General features: G+C 41.7%; 1 protein-coding gene across 1 annotated transcript in view; it reads left to right on the top strand.

The window, feature by feature from the left end:
* Positions 1–25,190, top strand: part of LOC127586236 (SPARC-related modular calcium-binding protein 1-like) — a 52,948-nt gene extending 27,758 nt beyond the window's left edge. Inside the window, 11 exon segments of the mRNA XM_052044038.1 lie at positions 4,501–4,613; positions 8,420–8,519; positions 10,503–10,553; positions 12,936–12,968; positions 13,609–13,758; positions 18,878–19,070; positions 20,390–20,434; positions 20,436–20,470; positions 21,552–21,648; positions 23,108–23,355; positions 25,138–25,190. Coding sequence (XP_051899998.1) covers positions 4,501–4,613; positions 8,420–8,519; positions 10,503–10,553; positions 12,936–12,968; positions 13,609–13,758; positions 18,878–19,070; positions 20,390–20,434; positions 20,436–20,470; positions 21,552–21,648; positions 23,108–23,355; positions 25,138–25,190 — 1,118 coding nt within the window.
* Positions 25,191–27,084: the final 1,894 nt, after the last annotated feature.

Here is a 27,084-nt window from a genome sequence, read left to right as displayed (position 1 = left end):
AACACATGGCTCTGTGTGATAGATTCTTCAGCCCATATCCTCCTATTGCTTGCTGTACCTGCAAATCAACACTTTGATTCGCATACAAAGGTATGTAATTCCTTCTGAATCCCACTATTTTAATAGTTTCCACTTCCATTCTTTCTGCTAAAATGAAGAATTTGAAGCTGCCCTTTGTTAAACTGCCTATTTTCTTGCCTCTTCATTTTATAATGTTTTGTAGCCTCTTTACCTCCTTTACAAACATAGACATATTACACTTCATCCCCTCATCTAAGTCCTGCTTATGGATGTTGTGCAGTGAAGGCCCAAGCACTGTGTGTAGCACTACAATAGTCACACCCTACCCTTTTCCTGAGTGAACTGATTTATTCCTGTTCTCTTTTCTGTACTTTGATTAGTCCTCAGTCATACAGCATGGAAACGGGCCCTTCAGCCCAACTCATCCGTGCCAACTAAGATGCCCATCTAAGCTAGTTCCATTTTGCCTGCATTTGGCCCATATCCCACTAAACCTTTCCTATCCATGTACCTGTCCAAGTGTCTTAAATGTTATTGTACCTGCCTCAACCACTTCCTCTAGCAGCTCGTTCCATATACCCACCACCCCCTGTGTGAAGAAGTTACCCCTCGGGTCCCTTTTTAAATCTTTCCCTCTCACCTTTAAACCAGGTTAGAATTGTTCCCAACCCCATAAGTTCTAATTTTTTTTCTTTCAGAAGAACCTTATTCTATGGCATCCTTTTGAATGTCTTCTGAAAATCAAATTAGGTTTGCGTGGAAACTTTGTGGTTTATTTCAGTGCCACATCGTGGAGAGTGGGCAATCCTGCTGTGAACTGGTACAATGATCATTGCTGTGTTTTGTCTGTTGTTCCAAAAATTTGACCAGTTATCTTCTGGCATGAGCCATGCTTCCACAACAAATGCAATTTCTGCCTCTAATGTGTGTCAATTGATATCATTCACTGTGCAAGTTGAGTTTATTGTTATGTGCACAATTACAGTAGGTATAAGACAATGGAAAAACTTGCTCGTAGCAGTATCACTTTCAGTTGGCTCCCTTAGGAGATGGTGGGGGGAATTAGACCATAATAATATTGACATGCAACTGTCATTACTCACTGCCAGGGCCACTTGCTTTTAGCAGCACTGTGCTAGTCTGTGGCTCTACTAAAGCAGCTCTCAATACTCATGGAGTCATGGAGTCATAGAGTCCTACATTGGTGGCTGAAGGGCCTGTTCAAAGTCCACACCAACTATCGAGCATCCACTTTCACTAATCCCATTTTGTTCTTCCTACATTCCCGTCAACTTCTCCCAGATTCTACCACTTGCCTACACACTAGAAGCAATTTGTTGTGACCAATTACCCTCCCAACCAGCAGCTTTCCCCATCTCTTCCATGACTGACAATTATTTCTGGGCCTCTATTCTCTCTCACCTGAAGAAGAATCTATAAATTAACAAATCTTACCTTTCATTAAACAGCTGACCTAGGCTAATCATATAGTGATTGTGAATAGGATGTGGAATGCACTGCCTGAGGTGATGGTAGAGGCAGCTATTCTCTCAACATTTAAGAAACATCTAAGCAAGCTCTCGAATCACCAAGGTATAGAAGGCTACAGGCCAAATGGGGGTTAGTGGGACTAGTGTAGATGAGTACAACAGTTGGTATGGACATAGTGGGCTGCACTACCTGTTTGTCGTGCTGTGCAACTCTATAATAATTGGGTGGGTTGAGGCAGGAGGATAAACACTGGAGTGGATCTGTAATGTTGCATGGCCTATTTCTGCGCAAGTTCTATATAATGTTTGTAATGCCTCCAGGATCCACAAAGATGCTCCTCATCTTGGCACAGTGGCACTGCAGAGGAGAAACTCCAATCTCTGATACCCCTCCGGGCAATTAAACGGGGAGCTCTCACACAGGTGCCTGTAGCATGCCTCCGTACACTCCAAGTAATCATGTGCAAGTCATCTGTTTAAATATTGGATGACAGGATAATGTTAAATTATTGGAGCAATTAGTTGGGCGTTTCTTGCATAACTCCTTGAGGGATTTCCCTGACCTGCATTGCCCTTCCCCCTGCCATTCTCCATAAATCTCCCCGCAAGAGCAGGGTGCAGGGCTAAGGAAAGATGATCCACTCAGCTGGAAGGCAGGACTTTTTTTAGGTGATTTTCTCCCCCCCCCCCCCCTTTAGTATGGTCTGTGGGAATAAAGATTATACTAGCTCTGCGTGAAACCAATCCAGAATGGGAAGATGAGCAAAAAGGAAATGTTGCACGGATGTTGAGTGATTACTGGGAAGCCAAAGTGAATTCAAAGCTTAGGCATGAAGGTCCTAGAACTTGGGTGCTAGAAGCTTGTGGGCATGAGGGAAGGTTGAATGAATAGAGTTCCACTGATTTATAGCATAGATGGTGAATCACGGAGGTGAATTTCTGGCATTCTGTACCCCAAAGGCTTGTGGAGGTTGGATCATTGGGGGGTATTTCAAGAGTAAGTAGATAATAGAAATCTGCAATAGAAGCGGAGATGAGATGGGTAGATCATAAAGACAAGGTAAACTTGAGAGGCTGAGTGGCCTACTCCTGCTCTGGTTTTCTTTTGTTCTTTTAGATGGAGGCTATTTGGTTCCTCATGACTGGGTTAGCTCTGCGAATGAACTAACAGATAACTTCCTCCCATTTTTTTTCCGGATTCTGGTAATTTTCTCTCTAATTAAGAGAACTTGCCTTTTGAGAGACAATTGTGGGGCAGGGATGTTTTAGGGAAGTTTCAATCAATTCTCAACATTACAACTTGCTGTTAATTCTCATTACTCTGAAGCATACAAAGATCAGTGTTTAGGATCTAAACATTTTGAAAGTGATCTGTTCAAAATCAATATTTTGCCAGTTGATGGAATGAGCTCTGTTACCAATTCAGCACAAAGCTGCGTATGTCAGCAATCATTCCAATTTTTAATGCTCCATCTGAATTCTTTATTGCAACTTTATTGATTACTGCTGTAGATTTTTTTTCCTTTCTTGCACCAGTTAGACATTGTTAGACTCCAAAGACATTTGCCTAGAAATTGGTTTGTGTAACAATCGTGTAGTGTTGTGTGTGTTACCCAATTCCATTACAGTGGGAGAAAACCCAATGGGAAATTACGGCCTTTACAGGGAGTTGCATTAAAGTCTGTAGTTTTCCTCCATCCTGTGTCAGACACAAATGGGGAACTTGTGGCTGGGTGCTACTTCAGTTTCTGTTCAATGCAAGTGGGACCTGCTTCAGTTTTTTTTTTCCCCAAAGGCGATCTACATGAGTCAGTCCCAGCCTTGAGCGGGAGGTAGATCCTTTTTCAAGTCCATGCTTAAACTTCTCACCCAACCCTACACTTGTTAGTGAACACTCAATGCTCTACCCAGGCATGTGAAGCTTGCCAGTGCCAGCCCAACCTTGACTACTGCTGACTCAATCAATCCCTGGCTAGTTACCCTCTCTACCTATCACTTGCCCTAATCCTCTTTCAGACTGAACTTCCAAGATGTATGCTCTCAAACAAAAGGTGTGGTTTCTGGACCAATGGTTGGATTGTCCTTGTACAGAAGCTGTGAATGGATCATCCTTTACGTGACCAATTGCTGGACATCCTTTGTGGAGACTGATGAATACCCTTCCCTCTATCCATAAGAACCTAAAAATAGGAGCAGGAGTAGGCCATCTTGCCCTTGGAGCCTCCTCCACCCTTCATTAGAATCATGGCTGATCACGTTTTCCTGTACATTCCCTGTACCCCCAATCTCCTTGCTGCCCAGACATCTATCTCTGTTTTGGATCAGCAGACTGAACTTCCGCAGTGTTTTGAGGCAGAGAATTCCACAGGTTCACCTCCCTCTGAGTGAAACATCTCCTCACCTCAGTCCTAAATGATCTACCCCTTATTTTTGGGTGCTCCTTGGTCCTAAATCAGGGGAAACCTCATCCTGGCATCTAGCCTGTTAAGGATTTTGTTCTGTTTTGATGGTATCTCCCTTTGTTCTTGCCTCCTAAAGAACATAATTCCAGTCCTAATATACTCAATCTCCATCAGTAAGCAAACCTGCCAATCTCTTGAACTATTGACCTCTAGTCCCAGTCCAGATGAAGGGTCTCGACCTGAAACGTTAAACTGTCCATTTCCCTCCACAGGTGCTGCCTGACCCACTGAGTTCCTCCAGTACCTTTTGTGCTATCCCTTGAACTAATTTTTTAAACCTCTTGAATATCAACCCAGAACTTGAGGTGCCAGTCAATGACTTTGGTTATGGTGCTGGCTTGCTTGCTTTGATTTTTAATTGGTTGCATCATAAAAGGAAATTGGAACAGCCTTTGAAGTACAAGTGAGATTTTGAAGAGACAGTTGATTGTCATGTCATTTTGACCCCAGAGGTTGCAGTAGTGAGTGGAGTTAATAGGAATGCTTTGGCACTGGTTATTTCTGAAATGGGTTGATCTGTGTTTCAGAGAGGGCTAAAGTAAGATGCCAGGAAGACAGAGCCCAAGCACTGGCACAAACAAGGAAGGCAACAGACTCCATCATTGTACCAGAATGCAATGAGGATGGCTCCTTTGCACAGGTAATGTGGGCAATTGCTTATGTTGAAATGATGCACAGGTAAAATTGTGAAGTTACAGAAATACTCAAGTTTAACAGAATTCTCCAATATTTTTTGATATTTTGTGTATTAATATAGTTAAAACAAATTCACTGCATTCCTGAGTGCAGTGATTTGACTGCAGTTAGTGATCTCTTAACTAAGGCTTAACTATCAGTTGTCACTAGAAGGTAAATGTTGGGCAACCATGCTGACTATCATGTTAAGTTGGTATCTATACAATTATGTGGAGTGTCTAGTGAAGCTGAGAATGAGCAAAGAAAATAAAGGGGAGCCCATCTAACTGGCATTTCATCCACCCCCTAAACATTCATCCTTCAAATATTAGAGCTGTGAAATGCACTGGAATTGTTCACCAAGGCTTCTTTGACAGTATTTCCCAAACCTGCATCACCACAGGCTCAACAAGAGCAAATGTGTAGATATGCCAGAAAGTTCAAGATCCTCTCCAATCTGGCGGAAATGTATCACCATTCACACATTGTTGCTGGATCAAAATCTTGGAACTTCTGGCCTGTCAACACAATGAGAATACATTCACCACATGGACTACAGAGTTCAAGGAAGATGCTCTGTATCTTGCTCGCAACATTTACATCCCCAGAATAAATTAAAAGGTTTCTGATTCACTGCCCCAATCCATATTGAGCATAACCTTCAGATATCCTGGTGTACAACTTGGTGCCTATGATGTGATAACATCCAAAAGACACATCTGACCTCTCATTTTAATATTGAGCCAATGGAGTAGAATGAGAACAGTTTTTAATTCGAAGAAGCTGCTGAAGAATATTTAGAAGGAGATGGTGAGCAAGTAAATGACTTCACCATGGAAGTGGTTAAATTATAACAGTTACAGATCAAATCATCTGAGCAATTTCAGAAATAGAATTTTAAGAAACATTTTGTTGATATTTTTCTTTCTAGAGAATTAGTGTTTCTGCTGCTTGAAATTTAATTTCTCCTGTAACACTGATACTGGTATTTCTCAGATGGTTTAGTAATGTATGAGGAATGTTGGTTGAAGGGTGGAGTATGGGTTGAACTGTGACATTAAGATGCTGATGCTTGGTAACACTGGAGAAGGCTTTCACCAAACAATGACGTCCGGCCCTGGAATTGATTAAGTCTTTTGGATGAGCTCGTCGACTGAAGACCTGAGACATGGGTGATTCACTGTCCACAGAGGCTGTGCAGTGATGTTTGTACAGCATGGTTTGCTCAGTTTTAGTGTTCTCTTGTTTAATTAACTGAGAAGGCCAAGTGAAACACCCAAGACCTAGAGCACAAGATGGTCTGAGTTGAAAACTATGCAGAAGGGGGTAAGATAAATCAAGAAATAATTATTTTTGTGATGCCAGATTTGGCTTTTAATGGTTTGTAGGTGGGTAAATGACCAAGGAATTTCTGCAATATGTCATGATACTACAGAATACTGGACAGGGCACAAAATTTGCTTGCTGCTCTTTGGGGAGTTTTGAAGGTTATTGGGAGGAGAAAAGAATTACCAGAGTAATTCCAAGGAAGAGGGATTTACTTGTAAAATTAGACTAGGGAAGCTGGGATTATTCTCCCTGCAGGAAAGAAAGTTGATAGAGGTGTGAACTGGTTTTAGATGAATAGATAGAGGGAAAATGTTGGCTCAAGGACCATGAGACATGGGTTGAAAATCTGAGGCCAACATAGAAGGATGTGAGGATAAACTTTTTTTACCCAGAGTGGGATTATTTTAGTGTCTTAATGTATATATCCAATCCACAGGCAGCAATCTCTTGTGCAGCAGTCAGATAAGTGATCAATAAACAGTTCTTGTGGCATAAGAGGTAAATGTTGGTATTGGTTTATTATTGTCACTTGTATCGAGGTACAGTGAAAAACTTGTCTTGCATACCATTCGTACAGATCAATTCATTACACAGTGCAGATACATTGAGTTAGTACAGAGTGCATTGAGGTAGTACAGGGTAAAAACAATAATGGAATACAGAGTAAAGTGTCACAGCTACAGGAAGTGCATTGCAGGTAGACAACAAGGTGCAAGGTCAAACAAGGTAGATTGAGGTCAAGAGTCCACCTCATCGTAAAAAGTGAACCATTCAATAGCCTTATCACAGTGGGATAGAAGCTGTCCTTGAGCCTGGTGTATGTGCCCTGGGGCTCCTGTACTTTGGACAGTGCACTGAGATCTGTTTTCCTTTAACACGTGGACTGTTGAGACAGTTCAGGATTCTGAACTTGTAGGGCTGGCTGTAACATGGAGGGACTGACTTATAGTGATCATTTGCTGTTTTGCTAATTGTTCTTCAAACTGAGCCCTTGCTGTGATTGTTGACTGAAGTATTCCTGGAGAGAAGCAGGTAGCTGTTGAGAAGGTAGTATCGGTGGAATTGGCCTAACTGAAAGTTCAGGACCATTTCCACTGAATATTGTTGGCTCCCACTCTCCACAAGCCAAAAAGCCTGGCTTCTACTTGGAGACAGAGCCTTGTGTGAAGGCTGCCAAGTATCAGTGTGATATTATGGCACTGAAATGCTCCACATTCATAGGAAGTTATGGACATGAAAATACTCAAGTCTATAGAGAAGCACGACCAATAATTAGAGCTGCTGACTAACCATATCAATCAACCTCTGTTAATTAGCTAGCAACACCACCATGGGGAAATGTATTGGAGAGCTTTGAATGGGCAAGTAGATTTTGCTCAGTGACTTTGAACCTATGGTCCCCAAAATGCCCATTCATCTCTAAAGAGTAAACTGAGCAATAGGCTGAGTGGGGGGAGAAGTTTAAAATGGAGTGAATCATTACAAGCAAATCAGTATTTATTTTCCTGAACTGATTGGCCCACTTTCACTTGTAGGGTTTTAACTTGTGAGGGAACTATAGGGACAATCATGACTCTTTTCTTCATTAGGTGGAAACTTACCAATGAAAGTATAAAAAGGGAGGAATCTGGCATGTGAAGTTTGCTGTTGCTGTAAATTATCCATCTGCTCCCTTGCGACACAGAAACATAAAAACTGTGGCCAATGCAGGAAATACGGTGTGAGGCAGCAATAACATTCCAAGAGGCTGTGGTTGGTGGTGCTTTATGTCAGCATGATCTTGACAATTTTATCACCTAACCCCATTTAACTGGCAAGATGAAGTTGGGAAGGCAGGACAGAAATTGAACAGTTCAGCTGATTAAATCAGTTCCAACATTTGACACATTCATATCAGTTCTTGTGTATTCTTTAGGCATAGAAAGATGCCATTCAGCCCATTGAGTCTATGCCAGTTCTTGGGGCAATCCCATTCGTACAGTGCATATCAGAGCTCCATGCTGCTACCTTTTGCCTCCTTGTTCATCCCTTGCTGTGCAGTGGACAGGACTCGATCAGGGCAGAAGGTTGAATGGTTGCTGCCCAGATAACTTCTGTTTAGTCCCCCCCATCCCCATGTTTTCCTACATCTCCGTGGCAACCTGTTCTGTGGTCACCTTGAGGAGAATTCATTTAAGACCTGACGCCTTTCCCAATGACAATGAAATGGCAGTCGTAAGCTTTACCTGCTGCTCTGCTGGGGCCATGCAGACCAGATTTTAATGCATGGTTCTAATGTGCAAAACATCATGCTGCTGTTTGTAATGCATTTTTGGCCAATTTCACAATTTTCTGCTGGGCATTAAAATGGAAATTAATGCAACATTTTTAGCTTGCCCAAAAAAGTACAAAATTCAATTTCTACGTATAATTGTTTAAGACTTTTTCTCTTTGATTCAACAGGTTCAGTGCCATAAGTTAACAGGCTACTGCTGGTGTGTCACACCTGAGGGCAAACCAGTCAGTGGATCTTCAGTCCACAACAAGACTCCGACCTGCTCAGGTACTTGGACATGTATGTGTGCTGTGGTGGTTCTAGCTGTTTACCAATCTAAGAAGCCTTAAAAAAAAAATTCTGTTTATTTTGCTTGTTGGATAATTTATTTGCAGAAATAGGAAGTGAAACAAATATATTTACTTTAGATGAAAATCAAATAAACTATTGATGCTGGAAAACTGAAACAAAAACAGAAAATGCTGGAATCACTCAGCTGGTCAGGCAGCATCTGTGGAATGAGAAATAGTAACACTTTGGGCCAAAGCTCCTCCATCAGGACTCTCTAAATATACTTAATCTTGAAACAGGTAGATGGGGAACAGATTTATGGAATGCTGGGAATGCAATTGTCAGAATAAGATTTATTATCACTGACTTGTATGATATGAAATTTGTTTTGTAGCAGTACAGTGCAAAGACATTACTATAATACAAATATAATAGTGCAAAACAAAGAGATAGTGTTCATGGACTGGTCTGAAATCTGATATCAATTTATTGAAATCTGAAACCAAACATCAACTGTTTCCTTTCTCTGTAGATGCTGCCTGACCTCTTTGAGTTTTTCCAGTGATTTCTGATTTTGTTGCCATTTACTGATATAGGAATGGATATCTGAGTGTGGCGGTCAACACAGTTGATTCACAGTTTGCCCTTGACTAATGTCAGGTTCCAGATGTGACACCAAAACCCAAACTGCTTAACCAAACGACTGTAAAGGAAGCCAGTCATTATTTGGAAGTTGCTTGTCTCCTTGATGCCATTTGGGCAGGTAGTTGAGAGGAACCATGCAGCTGTTTGTACAGCAAGAAGCCCCTATTAGAGAAACAAAGGACTGCAGATGCTGGAATCTAGACGAAAAACACTACGATGCTGGAGGAACTCAGCAGACAATCAGCTCCTATTCGTTACCTATTCATAGTAGCTGAGCATTGGTTTTAAAAGGGCAGACCTTTCAACAGCTGGATGTGACAACAGTCTTCCACACTCCACAAGCAATGTCACAGAAGGTCATGTAATAGACATTAAAATGAGATGTCAAAAGGGTTATGCAAATTTGGATGAAATACTTGCATTTAGAGTTATGAAATGTGGTTATTTTAGTAATGGAGGAAATACTGCAACCAATTTGCACACTTATTGTTTATGGGACCTTGCAATAATAATGACCAGACAATCTTTTTGGTTATATTGGTTGAATTAAAAAAATATTCACCAAGACACTGAGGAGACCACTTGTAAGATCACAATATGTCCACACATGCAGGCAGGCAACCAGCTTGGTTTAACACCTCATTTGAAGAATAACATCTCTGTGGCACTCCCCCAGTTTCATATTAGTGTTGGTGTTGATTTTGTGCTTGAGGTTCTGGAGTGGAACTTCAACCACAAACTTCTGACTTGGAGAAGGAATGGTGTTCACTAAGAAGTGTCAGGGACAGCAGAACCTACGTACACTGAATAAAGTGTGTTCCACCAGTGTTGCTCACCAATACCACACTTCCATCCCAGCCATAGGTAGCTTTGCAAAACGGGAGAAATGGACACTACATGCAACAGCCAGGGATAAGGGAAACAACTCTTAGTAAAGGTTCATATGACCTTCCACCATTGGGTTCTCGAACCAAACCTGCGCAATTCTAATCCTAACTCGGCAACAGAACACAACAGGCCACCTCTTGCATTACCATGGACTTGTCGCTTTTTATTTTTACATTTAATGTCTTGTTTTGCAGTTTTATTTTTCTCTTCACTGCCCTGTATAATTTGTGTTCTGTTGTCTGTGCCTGTGATGCTGCTGAAAGCAAGTTTTTCATTGTACCTGTATCTCACCAAACTTGTGCACATGACAATAAACTTCTTGAATAGACACTGTACCTTTTGGTACACACACTAAGCTGGAAGTTTGGAGATCCCTGGCATGGTGAATCCTTAATATGGTGTACAATAAAAAAACTATAATTTATCTAGAACTAACTTTGCTTTCAGATTCCACAAAGGACAAAGCTTCCCAGAGGGATCATGACTCCGGCAGAATGGGTAACTTTTAAAGCTTTTTGGCCATTTTTGATTAATTCCGGTGCAGTTCAATGCACCACACTCTTGAACAAAACTAATGTGACCATCTGCCTTATTGCAATATAGTTCAATGTCTTTATTATTGGTACCTAGATTTCAAAGGAGCCCAATATGCTGGGATGAAATTCTCCTTTATCTAGGGGCTATTTGAGAAATAAACTGAGTAGATGTGATCTCGTTCTCTGGGTACCTGGTACACCGCATTGAACTGTCCATGTAATGATACTAATTTGAGGGGTTATATTAACAATCATGTGGTAAGACTTTATTATAAAGTTGTGGCTGAGACATTATTGGAGGCACACAGTGAGACACTAACTCTGCCATATTTTGATCCAGAGATGTTTGTCTGTACTAGTTATCGTCTGACATGGGAAGGACTTCTCATTCCAACAGTAATCTTCCTCACTTTGAGCTCAGTGATTTGGATAGAAAATAGTTAAGTCTGTTTAATGTAGAAATTCTTCCTTTAGCTACAGGATGGAAACCTGGAAAAGGTGAGAAATGGAGGGGTGTTAAGTGGGGGAAAACCTCTTTATTAATGTTGCATCAAACTCCCAAGATTAAAGGGAGTCTGTAATCCAAATCTTTGTCAGAAATCCATAAAAAAATTTATTTTACATTTGGAGATTTTTTTTATTAAATCACCAGAGGCAAATCCTTCAGCAGTCCAAGAATTTGGAATTCTCTTCCTAAAATCATTCCAACACTGTTCCTTTTCATAAACCTGTCTCCTACAAGCCCACTCATAAAACAACCTTCAGTCACCAATATTAACTCTTGCTTCACATCCCAGATGGTAAATATTTTTCCTGTAGTGTTTCCAGGTACACTGTAATGTTCTGACATCTGTATCCTTCCCACTCATTTGACCATTCCTGATTTTCATAATTCCATCACTGGCAGTTATGCCCTCGGCTGCCTAATCCCAAGTTTTGTAAATCCCACCTAGCTTCTTCACCCCTCTTGCTTGTTGCTCCTTTAAAACCAATCTCTTTTCCCAAGCATTTGTCCGTGTCTAATGTCTCCTTGCAAGGCTTGATGTTATTTTGTCTGAGAACATTGCCTGGATGCATCAAAGGAATTTGCATTAATGGCATTATATCCAGGAAGATGTAGATGGTCTCTTCAGTTTGGAAGAGAAGTGGCAAATGGAATTCAATCCACAGAATTGTGAGCTAATGGAGAGGTGCAACTGGGCAGGAACGTACAGGATAATTGATCGGATATTGACAAGTGCAGAGGTACAGATGGACTTTGGAGTACAAGTCCACACATATAAAGGCAGCAGGACCGGTTGATCATAGCTTGGCTGAATACTTTCCTCCTGTTAACAGGCACAGAACATGAGAGCAGGGAGGTTTTGCTAGGATTCCAAGTGACATTAGTTAGGCCACAACTTGACTACTGTGTCACCACATTACAGGAAAGATGTGATTGCACTGGAGAGGTGCAGAGGAGATTTACCAGGATGTTGCCAGGACAGGAAGGCTGTGGCGAGTGATTTGATTGCTTTCTTTGGAATGTGGAGGTTGAGGAGGCACTTAATTTGTGTTTACCATTGGGAGGGACCTAGATAAATGAGGAAGGTCTAAAGGGTTTAAAAGCCAGGGGACAGTCAAAGTCATAGATTTAATGTAATTGGTAGAATGATTAGAAGGGAGATGAGAGGCTTTTTCAACTCTGTTCTGGAACTCACTGCCTGAAAGGTTAGTAGATAAAAACCCTCACTTTTCTCTGTACTTGAAGAGCCATGACTGGCAATGGCTTTAGGCCTAGTGGTAGAAGGTGGGATTAGACTGGGTAGTTCTTGTTTTCAACTGGCACATACAAGATGGGCTGAATGCTGCCTTCTGTGTCATAAAGTTCATGTGATTTTATTTCCATAAAAATGCAAGTTGATCTGAAGACTAGTTTGAGGGTATTATTGTGGATCCAATAGTGTGAAAGATTTGAACTGTTGCACATTAGTCATAGAATCATAAAGCAATATGGCACAGAAACAGGCCCTTTGGCCCGACTCATCCATGCTGACCATCTAAGTTAGTCCCATTTGTCTGCATTTGGCCCATAACCTTTCCTATCCACGTATGTGTCCTGTTGTTGAGGAACCTGATTTAAAGTGTGTAGAATTCTTTTTGTTTGTGCTGTGGAGGACAGTATAGGTTGTTGTGCATGAGTGACAGCATCAAAGCCAGAGCTGCACAAGGCTGTCTCCTTTCTTGCAAACTGTCCTTTCGAGGCTTTTCTTGCTTCTGATCATCCAATCAAGTGTGTGGGTAGAATAGATAATACTAACCTCAATAATAGTGTCTTTTCGATTCTTTTCTTCTCTGATCCCAGAACAAGGAATCAAGCTTCGAGCTACCACAAGAAGCTGACTCGTAACAAAAGGTAAAAGTACATGGCCTGCATTATGTTCTAATCATCTGCGCTGCATCTTTTTGGTGGGCACTACCTAGTAACTATGTATGCTACTGATTTAACGAATGAAAGGGTTGTAGTTGAGAGTGAATAGGAAACAGGACTGAAACTCTCATCAAATGTACTGGAAGAGGAAATGAGGAGGGGATCTGAGAGAGTCTTGAACAAAGAATGTTCCACATACCCACAAAAAGGCAAAACCTAACTAGACCCATAAGGGTTCTATGGTAGTAATATGCTCCCTCTGCCACCTTCTCCTCAATAGAGGGCAGCAACCACTGATTTGTGTTTTGCTTGTGGTTGGGCAGCTGAGATCAGGAATTCCAGAGAGAGCAGAAAGCTTTGAGGAGGAGAAAGGTAAGCCCCAGGGGATCTGCATTATTGTTTATCCTCATCTTTGTAATAACTGGGTTTGCAAATCTCCTTTGAACTTCTTGCTCAAACAGCAGAAGGAGCTTGCTTCATGGGTAAATCAAGTTTCAGGGATTTTGGTACTGTGCAACTGAGTTGATCAAGACATCCAATCCAAACAGCAAAGATCCAGTCCAAAAAACCTTCCAACTATAGTTTTGATTGGGTTTTCCCCAAACAGGTGAAGCAGTGGATAATCCCAAGCAGAAGCCAGTGGAAGAGAAGCATAAAGATGCTCTTCTGGTCTCTAAAAATCCAGGTGAAGTATCTGTGGTATCAGCACACAATTACGTAGAAGTGACTACTATGTCTGTTCACTACTGGGATGTGGGTATCATTGGCAGGTATAGCATTACAGTCTATTCATTGTTGTTAGTTCAAACAGTTTGATATGACTGAGCTTTGCTGGGTCACTTCTGAAAGAAGCTAAGAGACAACCAATATATTGATGGTGGGACTGCAAGTATGTTTAATTTCAGAGTGGGTAAGGTTTCCTCCAAGAACCAATTGGACTTTGATGACAATCTAACAATTTCATGGTCACCTTCTTTATTTCCATTTGAAATCAGTAACTGAACTGAATTTTTTTTTTACACTGGCATGGTGGGATTTGAACTAACACTTCACTAGGATTGTTAGTGCAGGCACAGGATTATTAGTCTCGTATAAAAGTTCTCTATTACAATATCTAGTTCTGGGGGAGTGACCCTTAGACACATCTATACCAGCCAATGCTATTCTTCAAGTACAGGCCATCCCTGGGTAACAAGCCGATTTTAGTCCATAATTTGAAACTCCAGAAATTGCTTGATATAACTATACCTCCATAGTATTGTATTGAATGGCATCAAAAGTCAATAAGACTGATAAAGAACAATTCCTAAAGAGGAGAGAGAGGAAACTAGTTCTGCTGTTCATAGGAACAATATGTTTGTATGTAGGACTCTTGAATTTAATAATATTACAAGAGCTCACTTGTAGGGCTGTCCATAAGTCAGGTGTTCGTAACCTATTAAGAATTGGCACCCTCTACGGAGGCTGTAGTATTAATGATGTTAGATGAACAAAAATGGCATGGCCCCTGATTTTTGGACACTTCCCAAAATGAGAGGTTTTTATTGGCAATCTCAGGAACCATTATTCCTCCAAGAGCACTGGCAGCAACTGGCCACAAAACCAGACATGCTGATGCTCTTTTCTCCCACAACCAACCCCCCCCCCCCCACCACCCCCCCCCCCCCCCAACATCCACGTGAACAAATGCCATCAAGGGTTGTGGTCAACTTGCGGAAACCTGAGACCATTTATTAGTTGAAGTAAATGCACCTGAATTTCCAATCAATGCACCTTATCAGAAGTGTGAAGACAAAAAAAAACTAACCCATAATAGAATCCTTCAGGAAAAACCTGCTGTGGGTGCAATTACCTGAATGTTAGAAATATAGAGAGAAGGTGAACACAAAAGTTGTATGAAGGCTGAGCTGTAGAAGAAAAATGCTTTTTTTTCCCCTATTATTTTTCCCTCCCTCCTCCTGAAGAAGCAGACTTCTCCTGAGAATGACTCAAGACACATAGGCCTTGTATCAGCCTGAACCCTGAATGCTCACTGGTTCCATAAGGAGTACATCAACATGAACCTAGCATCCATACAAGTGCACTTTCTAATCCTTGTTTACTGGGGAACAATAAAGATGGGGAAACTCCACCCATGATTTTTTCCCCTGCTACCCCAATTTTCCCCTTATTCTCAATCATCAGGGTTGGTGAACCAATAGTTGCACCTCAGTTTGAATCTGAATAGATGTGGGATCAAACTTGGGTCTGTGTGGCTTGACAGTTCCTTCAGTGTCTGGGTCAAAATCCTGGAACTCTTTGCCCCCAGCAGAATGGTAGGTGTACACCAGCTGCAGGGGTCCAAGAAGGCAGCCCAAGGGCAACTAGGGATGGGCAATTAAATGCTGGCACAGCCTGCGAAGCTCGCATCCTTTGAATATAACCAAAAAAGCACACTGGATTTAAGAGAACATTCCAAAACTAATTCATTTGCCTATAGGAGAACAGAATACTATTCTTTAAGCCCAATTTGTATAGAATCAGGTTGATTTATCACCATCTTGTATGATGTGAAACTTAGCTGTTTTGTGCAGACAGTACAGTGTGAGACCTAAAATTACATAATTACAAATGTAGTGGGGAAAAAAAATGAATCATGAAGTAGTGTTCATGGATTGTTCAGAAATCTGATGGCAGAGGAAGAAGTTGTTCCTGAATCGTTGAGTGTGGGTCTTCAGACTCCTGTACCACCTCCCCAATGGTAGTAACAAGAAGAGGGAGTGTCCCAGATGGTGAGGGTCCTTGGTGATGGATGCCACAGCCTTGAGGCACCAACCTATTGAAGATGTCCTCGATGGCAGGGAGGGTTGTACCGTGATGGAACTGACTGGGTATGGAAAAGAGTGAGTAACCCTAAGGAACATGGAAGCTTTCTCCAATGTTAATATTTTGCATTTGTTCTGTAGAACTGATGTATCCAGCCCTGTGGTTTCTCTTCATCAGAGATGCCAAGTCGAACCGCATGTTCGAAGCTTGGTAAGTAAGAGCTACTCCATTTGATACAAACTGACATTAATGTGCCAGATGTGGTTCAGCTGGCTAGAAGTGATCCTATTGAATGGTGAACCAGGCCTGCAGGATCTTCATGGCCTACTCTGTCCCTACTGCTAATAACTCGTGTCTCTAATTCAGAAGGTTGTTGTTTTGGGTCCCATACCAGAGATGAAGACAGAAAAGCTGAGTTAATATTCCAGTGCCAGCACCGAAGGATTGGTGCACTGTTTGTGATGCTGGTCTTTTCGATCTGGCTGTTCTCTTGGATAAATTAGGGTCTGGCTAACCACTGGCTTGTGCCTGACGGGACTGAATACGTGTCAAATCCTGATTTGGTATCAAAACAACGTCCTTGGGCTCAGATTGGGTTCATTTGGGTACACTTGGGTTTTAGTTTTATACTTGACAGATCTCTATGTCAAAGGTCCATGTGACTGCTTCAAGGAAGAGCAGGGAAGTTCCTCCCAGTGTCCTGACCAATATTTATCTCTGTCAATATCACTAAAACAGATCTGATCATTATTACATGGGGGTGGGGGGGGGTGTTCCTGTACACTAATTGGCTGTAGGATTTCCCACCTACAAGAATGACTCATCTTTAAAAGTACTTCATTGCCTAGGAAGCATTTTTGAGACATCCCATCATTTAAATCATGTCCTTTAGGGCCTATTCAGAGTCCTCACACATAGTGAGGGCACAGCTTGTTGAATTTCTCTTGAATACTTTGTTCAAAATATTCTGATTATCCTGAAGATTTTAAAAAGGCCCAGAAGTCACTAAGACTTCCATTAATAGTTCCAGACCTTTTCATTACAAGAGTTCAGCTCCAAATAACCTTTCAACAAAGGAAACAGGGAAGATTTGACCAAGGTGTATTAAAATTTGAGGGGTTTAGACAGTGTAAATGGGAAGGATTTGTTTTCCTTGGTAGGAAAGACAGGTAGTTAAGGAGGCATATTTAATTGGTAGAAGATTAGAGGCAACTCAAAGAATTTTCATTGAACAAGTGGTGCATGTCTAGAACTTGCTGCCTGATAGGGTGGTGGAGTCAGAAATTCTGAATTTGTGTGTGGGGGGGAACAGATGACCATGCAGAGCTGTGACTTCACTACAGGACTACAGACCAAGAAGTGGGACGAACCTAATCTGTTTTTGGCTGCTATAGATATAATGGGCCAAATGAGTTATTTTCATGCCTTTTTAACTTCTATGATTCTATAACAAATTGATTGCATAGATGAAGGGCTTGATCTTGCTATTCAAACCTGCTTTCCTATACATTGCCCCATAATGAGTGCTAACTGAGTGCGCTGGAATCAGTTTCATGGGAGAGATGCCAATCGGACATCAACAAGGATTGACAGTGTCCCTGTAGCCCCTTCCTTTGATTATGTGCTTCTATGTACATAATATGCACACACATGAAGCTCAAAGCACAAAGGTTACATTACAGAATCTAGAATCATACAGAATGATTCTTTTCAGTCCACCCTATGATGCCTATTTATGCTAACCCCATTTGCCCACAATAGGTCTTTATCTTTCTACATCTTTTCTATCCAAGTACCTATCTAGACAATTTTTAAACATTGTAATTGTATTTGCCTTGCCCACCTCCTCTGATGGCTCACTTCCAGATATCTCCCACCTTTTATGTGGGGTGGGGGGGGGGGGGGACACCACTCAGAACTTTTTAGATTTCTCTCCTCTTGCCTTAAACCTGTGTTCTGTAGTTCTAGACTTTCCTGCCCTGGGAAAACAATTCAGTCTATCTATACCCCTTATAATTTTATAAACCTCCTACGGTCACCCTGCAGCTTCCTACTTCCAGTGAGAACAAATCCACCCTATCCAATCCCTCCTTATAATTACAGCCCACCATTGCAGGGAACAACCTCTAATCTCTTCTGCACTCTTTCTATTGCTACCACATCCTTCCTGTACTGTGGTGACCAGAAGTGTACACAATATTACAAGTGCAGCCCAAACAATGTTTTGTACAAATGCAATGTGCTATGAAACATAAAAACATGCAATTCAATTTCTGGACCACTTTCATCACTTTGCAAAGGTAGACCATGGTTAGTAGAATGCAAGAAATAGGAGCATAGTAAATGTGGTCCCTGCAGCCTGTACAGCTTTTTCAGTCAGATAATGGTTGATCTTGTAGCTTGTTTTATTTTCCTGCCCAATTCCTACCCCCGAATTCCCTTTTGATAGAAAGACTTGTATTTGTAGGACTTCCATCAACTCTTCCAAGTTTTAGAACCAATTGCATGCACTGATTTACTTTGCAGTGAAGTATGTTATTACACAACATGGCCACTCTTTGAAGCATGATAAAGTTGCTGATAGCCAATTGATCCTTTTTTAAACCACATTCTGAACCTAACCTGCATGGTTGCCTGGAAATGAATGATTTTACCATTTGAGGGGCTAATAATTAATGTTGGTTATTATTTCCCAAGTGATCAGTGCAGCAGGCTCCATTTCCCTGTCTGTCATTATTTGATCTCTTTATGATGTGTCAAACTGACACTCAAAAACATATCTACCCAAATATAGTTTCATCCTAACTGAAAGCATCTTAGTGAGTTGGCTTGCTGACAGAGAAGAGCAAACCTCTAAAGGAGGAGACACGAGCCTGCAGATGCTGTAATCAGGAATAACAAACAATCTGCTGGAGGACTCAGTGGGTCAAGCAGCAGCTGTGGGTGGGGAAAGGAAATGTTGATGTTTTGGGTCAAGACCCTGCAAACAGCATGAGGATAGAGGGAGCTGGGGAAAGGAGCATTTACTTTTAAATGTTGGACTGTCCCTTGTGTACTTTGTCCCTTGTTAGACCAGCCAGTGTCATGTGAACAGGAGCGACAAGCTGCCATCGAAGAAGCAAAACAGCATCAGTACGAGGGAGCCTTTGTTCCGCAGTGCAGCACTGGTGGATTATACAAACAGGTGCAGTGTCACCAAGCCACTGGATACTGCTGGTGTGTTCAGGTCAATTCAGGCCTCCCAATCCAAGGCACAACTGCACGGTGAGCACTGCACACAACGAGGAAGACCTTGAATGTGTTGAGACTGACAATGAACAGAAGTTGCTTTGACTCTTGGGTTGGATTCAATGTACTGGTGGGTACAGCTGGTGAGAACCTACCCTGCTCCCCTTCAGGGCTGGTCATGGATAAACCTTTGGTGTCAGGAGATCGTGTGTTTACTCGTTCATCAGTGCCAAAAATAAATGCAGTGTGAGTGAAAAGTGTTGGGGGGGGGGGAGAGACAAACGAGAGTGGAAGGAATAAAATGCTCTTAAATATTTATATACACGAATTGTCCTGGTGGAGTGAATTCTCTGCAAATTATGTGGAAAGCCAATCTTTAATTTATGCAGAGGTTTTCTTCCCTCCCTCATGGGCCTCAATATGATAGCTAGTGAGTAATCTGGACTTTCTTTCTTTACAACTTTTCTAAATACCTACGTCTTTTGAGGAAGCTTTTGGTTACCCTCTCTTAAAAATGGCATGACGTCCATTTTTTTTGTGAAGTGACTTGGACCGCTTTACTACGTTAAAAGCATTGCCTATATACAAATAGTTGACACTACATTTGAGAGTAAACGCCATCAGACAGTGATTCTGCCTGCTGGAACATCCCTTGTAAAGGGACAGATGGGGTTGTAAAGTCTAAATTACTTTGGGGATGTGGTCACTAGTTGCTAATGTGTTAAGTTGCAAGTGTGGGACTAGCAAGTCACAAGAATTAGTGATAGAGCAGGATAGCAATGCACCAAAAGATGGCAATTTGGCATGGGTAGCAGATCCACAGCCTTGCAGCACCAAGGCCCAGGTTCAATCATGATCTCGGGCGTTGTCTGTGTGGAGTTTGCATGATCCCACTGTGACTACATGGGTTTCCTCCCAGGTGCTCCGGTTTCCTCCCACATCCAAAGACATAGGTTGATTGGCCAATGCAAATTCTACCATTTGTGTAGAGATGAGTACTAGAATTTGGGGCAAACTGATGGGAATGTGGGGAGAATAAAATGGGATTAGCATAGGACTTGGATAAATAGGTGCTGAAAGGTCAGCATGGATTTGGTGGGCCAAATGGTCTATTTCCATACTGCATGACTCTCTGCCATATTGCAATAGCTGACAAAATACTCCACTGGCCAATCATTACACCAATGGGAGGTTCTTAGGTTCAGAAACAGAAAGACAAGTGGTCTGCTCACAACTCAAAAATATGGGATTTCATTGGAATGCCTCTGAGGATCCCAATAAAGTCAGGGGACAACGTGATATCTGATGTCCATTTTCAGACCAAAGGGCTTCAGTTTTACTATTTATCTCTGCAGTAATCAAACACCTGACTGTGGGAGTGGTGCAAGGTCAAAATCTCTGAGATGGGCCCCTCTTCAGGGATAGAAAACTCCAAGGTGAGTAATGGTTTTCTTGCCTTTTTAATGAGAGGATCTGGAAACAAGTGCAGAGATGTACAAAGATAGTACCAGAAATACAAGTGTTTGTCCATCAGAAAAGGATGAAAAGACTGGGTGTCTTTTCTCTTTAGAAACAAAAGGTGAGGGGTGACCTAATGGGTCTGTATAATCATGAAGGGGTTTAATAGTGAATGCAGAGAGAATGTTCCCATTTGTGGGGGAAGTGCATAACCAGAGCCCATCAATATGAGATGGTCACCCAGAAGTCCAGTTGGGGATTTGGAAGAAACGTCTACCCTAAGTGATGAGAATGTGGAAATCATTGCCTCGGAGAGGTTGAGGGGAGTAGTATGGAGGCATTTAAAGGGAGGCTGGACAAGGATATGAAGAAGGGCACAGAAGGTTGTTAATTTGGGTGAGGAAAGACTGAGGGAAGCTGTAAATATTGGGTGGGCTGGTTAGGGTGTTTCTGTGCCTTTTTTATTTTTCCTTTGTAAAAAGTTTGGGTTTGGATTGAGAATGAAGAATAAAGGGTCATCAAAGGCCAGTTTGATATCATTTTTACAATGTCTGAAAAACGGTGAAATATCAGGCATAGGGCAGCCCAGACCTGTGGAGCCATTCGTACTACAACTAGACTTGTTGAAATATCCCTTTAACCAGTCAGTTTGGCTTGGTATATACAATCCTGCAGCTTGATGACTCTGAAGCAAGTTTAATCCCCAACCAGGATTTGAGTTTCTAATCCAGTTTGCTACTTTAGGATGGGGGTAGTTGCATCACCATCTGCTGTCCTTCAGATAAGATATTAACTGAGGCCACAATTTACTGTTGATGTAATAGACACAATGTCAGTCTCTGAAGGAGAACATTGAGATTTCCTGGTACGTTGACCAATATTCATTTTCAACCAGCACCAAAAGGTGATATAACTGGCATTCATCTCACTTGCTGTTTGTTAGATCTATTCTTTTCAAATTCTGCTGCCTTTGTCTAAAGGCAAAGACAGCCTTTAGAGGGGGGAATATCAGGGAGAATCTTGAAGCTCATCACTATGACCTGCTAATGTTTGTCTCAGGTTGCCCTGGTGGGAAGAAGACCGAGTTTGTAACAGGATTGCTGAAGTCTCTCATTATGGATATGGCCCAGGCTGGCTCCCATCTAACATGGAGAAGGTATAGTTCACGTGCACTTAAAAGCTACAAGCCTGTCCCATTTATGGAGTCCTTTTTTTTGTACACAGCACGTCAGTTTGCACACTTGTTTTCTGCCATAAATAAAGTAATGGGAATGGATGATAAGCCCGTTTCTCATGATCCATTAAACAAGCACCTGCAACTGAATCTTGCATTCCTTTCTTTCAACAAACAAGCAGGGTAAGGCGGTCTCCACCTGTTCCTGTTGGTGGGGTGAACTATACACATGCCACCTAATTTATCACAAATTGACAATCTTGTGCATGCATGGCATGAGATTGGCTGGAGAAATTAAATTAATGGGTTACACTTTTGTTGCAAAGGCAATGCATTGAGGTGCCTTGTTGGGACAGTGCAGGACTTTGCTCTGCAAGTCTTTGATCCAGTAGTGCTTAATGTTGACACATGGGCATAATTTCCTAGGTTGAGGGCTGGTTGCCAGTAGTGTCTCTAACATGCTCTGAAAGTTGACCTGCAGCCAAAATTGCATGTTGAACTTTGACTTTAGATATTCCAGACAATCTATGGTATCCCTCAGATATTTCTCCTTCTCTCCTTGGTCATTCTTTGTTTCTGTTTAGTGATTTCAGCAGAGTTGCTTTTGCTCTGCTATTGTAACTTCAGTGGAAGTCCACCATGTTAGATTTCCTATATACATCCACTACATTTATCTATAGGTGTTATAGGACACTTGCACATCCTTAATCTCTAACACTGGTTCAAATAGTAGGAAACTGAATGTATCTGGGTAATGCACTTCATCAAATCAACTGAATCATAGTGTTTGTGATACAGACACTAATTTTATTCTAATACCCATGGATTCCAAGAAATTGTAAGCTGGTTCCAGTGAGGCTGGAATGCTGTAATTTTTTAAATGTCATTATCAATGACAAAAATGGGTATCATGGTCTGGTGAGTATACAGTTGATGCAGCTGCTTTTGTTTTGTGGTGTGGTGGATTATTAATATTTGGGCATGCTTTTTAATATTTCATCCCAACGTTCTTACAAAAGCCTTGTCTACATAGTTGTGTCAGTGGTGAATGTACTCCTTTTTCACAATTTCTAGGAATTTTTTTTCAGATGGTTGAAACCTGGATGAAGAAATAAAACTAGAAAGACATATTGCAATGTTGACCCCTGTATGGGAGCCATATTCAAGTCTAATTGGTGATAATTTGTTAATCCTGTGGGTATGCACATTGCTGGCACATCTAGCAGTTGCTGTTCAGCTCCTGCCCTCAGGAAAGTGGTGATGAGCTTCCATCTTGAACTGCTGTAGACTGAGTTGGGTAGGGAGTTCTGGGGTTTTAATTGGTTATTATGGCATACTGAGGCCAATCTAGATGCCACAAGTTATTCCCACCACAGGAATGGAACCTGAGACTTTCTGGTCCACATTTGGCATAGTAGATGTGTGTTCTATTTCTTTGCAGGGTTTCTGAAGGATCAGTTGGCTTTCTGCTGGAAGACCGTGCCATTCGCTGGTACTTTGGCAGGCTGGACAAGGATTTCAACAATGAGATCTCTGAGAAAGAGCTGAGGCCCTTTAAGGTTTACCTGAGGAAGAATGCAAAGCCAAGAAAGTGCACCAGAAAGTTCATTGAATACTGCGACCTCAATGGCAACAAGTCCATTTCACTGAACGAGCTGAAGGGATGCTTGGGGTTCATCAAAAGCAGAAGTAGGCATATGTTTTAATAACTTTCTGACTTCATGTTCATCAAGGTTAAGGATGCTGGGAATTGGGCAATAAATGGTAGTATAATGGTTATGAAACTGGATTAATCATCTGCACTCCAGATTAGTTCAATATGTTGGAGCCTGATGCACATCTTTGAATACTGCAACTTCACCACCACCCCGCCCCCCCCCCCCCCCCAAACCTTGCCTGTTTAATTACAATAAGAAATAGTACTGTAAACAGTCTTGTAGACCAGTCAGTTTCCTCTTGGCATGTACCAAGTGCCCCTGCATCTCAGCAGGCTTTCACAGTAAGCAGTGGATGGACTATCACTACCTGGTGGAAGCTCTGCAGGAATAGTCGCAGTTGACCGAAGAGCAAAATTATTGGGGTCAAAGTTTTTTGACATGATGCTTCCTGGTGGCAGAAGTTGTGGACCTTTTTGAAATCTAAGTGTTTGATATTCCATGTTATATACTTCTAGGTATTATAATTTCTAAGGTTTGAATAATAAATACAATTGGGCACTTTTTAGCACATCTGGATTCTCAGTCTGGGTCCTCTGTACATTGTCCACATGCAGCATAGAGTTGTCACACAGCATGCAATGTTCGTGTTGATTCACTGCATAAAATATTATTGGGCATTAAAGTGCTATTAAGACTACCCATCCCCCTCACCGTCATTTGCTGTGATCCTCTCACCTGCCCACCCTTCCATCAATCATCTACTCCTCCCCTTGCATTCTCTCCCAATCCAGTCCTCTGGTCTTCCCCAATGACTTTTCTCTCCTCCAATCTGCCATCTGTCACACTTCTGCAGTGGTGGGAGATCAGAGTACAGGCATTTGTGTACGGACATGTAGTTATGACTTGTGCTACTGCACCTGACACTTGTACCTCATGCTTGGTTAAATATTAGAAGTTGGGAAACTTGCACAAAACTGTTATAGGCCGGCCTCGCATAGCACTACTTCAATGTATGTTGTAGACCAGAACTTGTCACTCCAGCACACATGAAGAGAAGAATTCTTTTCTCTCTGGCAACATCTGTTGAATTGTATTCTGTCTTCATTTTGTATTACTTCATTGTTTAATTTGAAGACTCATCTCACTGAATAGCAATGCACAAAATTGATGAAGTCTGAAGGGTTGTAAATATTTTCCTCATTTCTCAGAACAGGAGTTGTGCTGAGATGGTCTGGTAGAAACCTCAGATTGAAGGACCTGCCTCTGAAATGGGTTCTAACGACCTCTTGTTCTCTTTATCACTATTCAAGTACACACATTGGTGTTTGGGAATTTCACACACAATTCTTAAATCATGATTAGGTTGGGCTGTCAGTGTATGTCTTTACTGAGAGGTGGCTCCCAAGATACGAAAAGTGAACCACATTTTCCAGAGGCTCACCATGAACTTCTATTGTTGGAGAGCAGTAGGGGCAAGTTGGTAGAGGATTGTTGTCTTGCCCATGAGTGTTAAGCCTATCCTCTCGTATGGCCCAGTGAATGATGATGCTGGCTTGGAGCTTGGCTTCTCTGCTTGTGCAAATACATGCATCATTTGCCTACTTCAACACAGCTACTGAAATTGTGGTGATCTTGTTTCTGAAGTGTAGATGCTGCTGGTTTCCATTAGTTCTGAAGATTAGCCCCGCTCCTGTAGGAACTTAGAGGTGAGATGTAGCAACGCAGCAAGGAAAAATTGAAGAGGGTGTTGGGTGGGGGCAGGTGGAAACATTGCTCTCAGGACTGGCTTGTGTTGACACTCGTTTTTCTGCAGGTGTTCACATAACAGCAACTGAATGTGGATTGCCTCCTAACCTGAAGGTCTGAGGCCAGCAGCCTTTTGGAACCTTGTGCCAACCTGAGTTGTTGTTTGTCCACGTTTCTGTGGTTAAGATTTTGTGTGTGTATGGTAACAGATGTCAGCAAGCTTGTAAACCAAAATGCCATATGATTCACATAAACCTTGTCTGGTTGCAGTAAGAGTGTGATGAACGATTAAGTGGACATTAAAATTAGTTCGGTTTCTTTGGGAAGTAGAATTGAGTGTATTTGGGGGGGAAAATGGATACCTTCACATTTAACCTTTAAATTTAAAAGAAGAAAATTACTTTGTTCTTTTTCTCTCTTCTCTCCTGAGAAGATGCAGTAGGAGGCTTTATAACCAAATTGTATTTACAGGGGTTTTGGCCCCTAGAATATGCCAAAATGCTTTACAAAAGAATCAAGGGTTAGACAGTTTTGGGGAAAATGACTGCTGGTTGGCTTTCAGGAAAACCTTAAAGAGAACATGTTTTAGGATAGTGAATATATTCTAAGCTGTTACAATGTGATGACTGAAGGTTCCCTCTTGCAAGGTAGTCGTGCTGGAGGCAACCCACTTCTTTATAGTTCAAGGCAGTATCATAGAGCCATCTCATCCCACATCCACAAGATTGGGGCTTCCCATGGTTGATGTTATTTGATGGGCTGTAACATGCATGTTTATTCCCATAAATGCCAGGTATTTTCATGTGGCCAAGTCATTCCAAAAGTCGTCTCCACAGTTTACCAAAGCAAGAATTGACACTGTTCTCTTTTCTGAATACTTCTTGTCCAGTCAGTGCAGGTGCTGATAGCCCATTCTGTGAATTGGTATCATCAGGCAAGTTTAGATCTTCAGATCATGGTCTAACTGTGGGTTCCCTGTTTTAGGTTTTCTCTACAGGCATGTTTGTAACTTTTTTCATTGTAGACAGAAGACATGCCATTCAGCTCATCTATAGCAATCTCACCTTGATAATTTGGCCGGGGGGGGGGGGGGTGTCGAATACAGACCTAAGGGAGAAAGATAAAGGATAGAAGCTAACTTGATGGATAGATGAGAAGATTTGTTATATTCAGAGTTTAGGCATGTTCCATTTACGTGTGTACAGGAGACAAAAATCACCAGTTGGGTGGCATGTCACCTGGATACAATTGGACTGATGGGGTACCAGTGAATCCCTCTGGACCTACAACTAACTAGGCAAAGTACATCTATTGCACAAGGCACCATTGACAAGATGCCAGAAATGTGAAACATGGAATTGGCTTTGCCAGGCCAAGTGGCCATTTGAATGAATTCACATTCACTTTTTAAAATAAACTTTGCTTTGCTTGAATCCTGTGGCTGAGCTGAATAGTGAAGTTCAGAAGCAAATCCCACTCTGGTGGATGCCAGTGCCTGCAGGTACTTTGCTATCCTGGTGGAAGGGCCTGAGATACCATTTCACAAGGCATCTGTGACACGTGTCAGTGAAGCGGTTGGTGTTGTAATTACCCCCTTGCTCCACCAATCTGGTTGGCTTTAGTACACACACATATGAACATTGTGCCCTGTAGCAGATGTTCCACTTGATTTGACTCTAATGTTTCCAGTACCCATTAAGGTGGCTATGGAAGTTGAATGGAGCAGTTTGTCTTGACTATTCAGGAACAAAGACTAATAACAAACTCTCAGGGAGGTGAAGGTGCCCTTTTGAGAAACTTCCCTTTTCTTCCTGTTACAGACCAGAATATCACAGTTGCTGGTCTGTGTTGATTTAGTTTCATTGGATATAACTGGTCTTAGTTCCCAGACATGACAAAATTAGGATTCCTGTTTGAGTATGAATTCCTCATTCAATGAACGATCAATACTTTTGAATGAGATATTGGCTCTCTCGTATGATGTAAGAAACCCCGTAGCTCTCTCAAGAGGAAC

The sequence above is a fragment of the Pristis pectinata genome, chromosome 35, assembly GCF_009764475.1.
Source record: "Pristis pectinata isolate sPriPec2 chromosome 35, sPriPec2.1.pri, whole genome shotgun sequence".
In the NCBI taxonomy this organism is placed as follows: Eukaryota; Metazoa; Chordata; class Chondrichthyes; order Rhinopristiformes; family Pristidae; genus Pristis; species Pristis pectinata.
The sequence above is the reverse complement of the archived record's forward strand: the minus strand, read 5'-3'. Positions and strand labels throughout refer to the sequence as shown.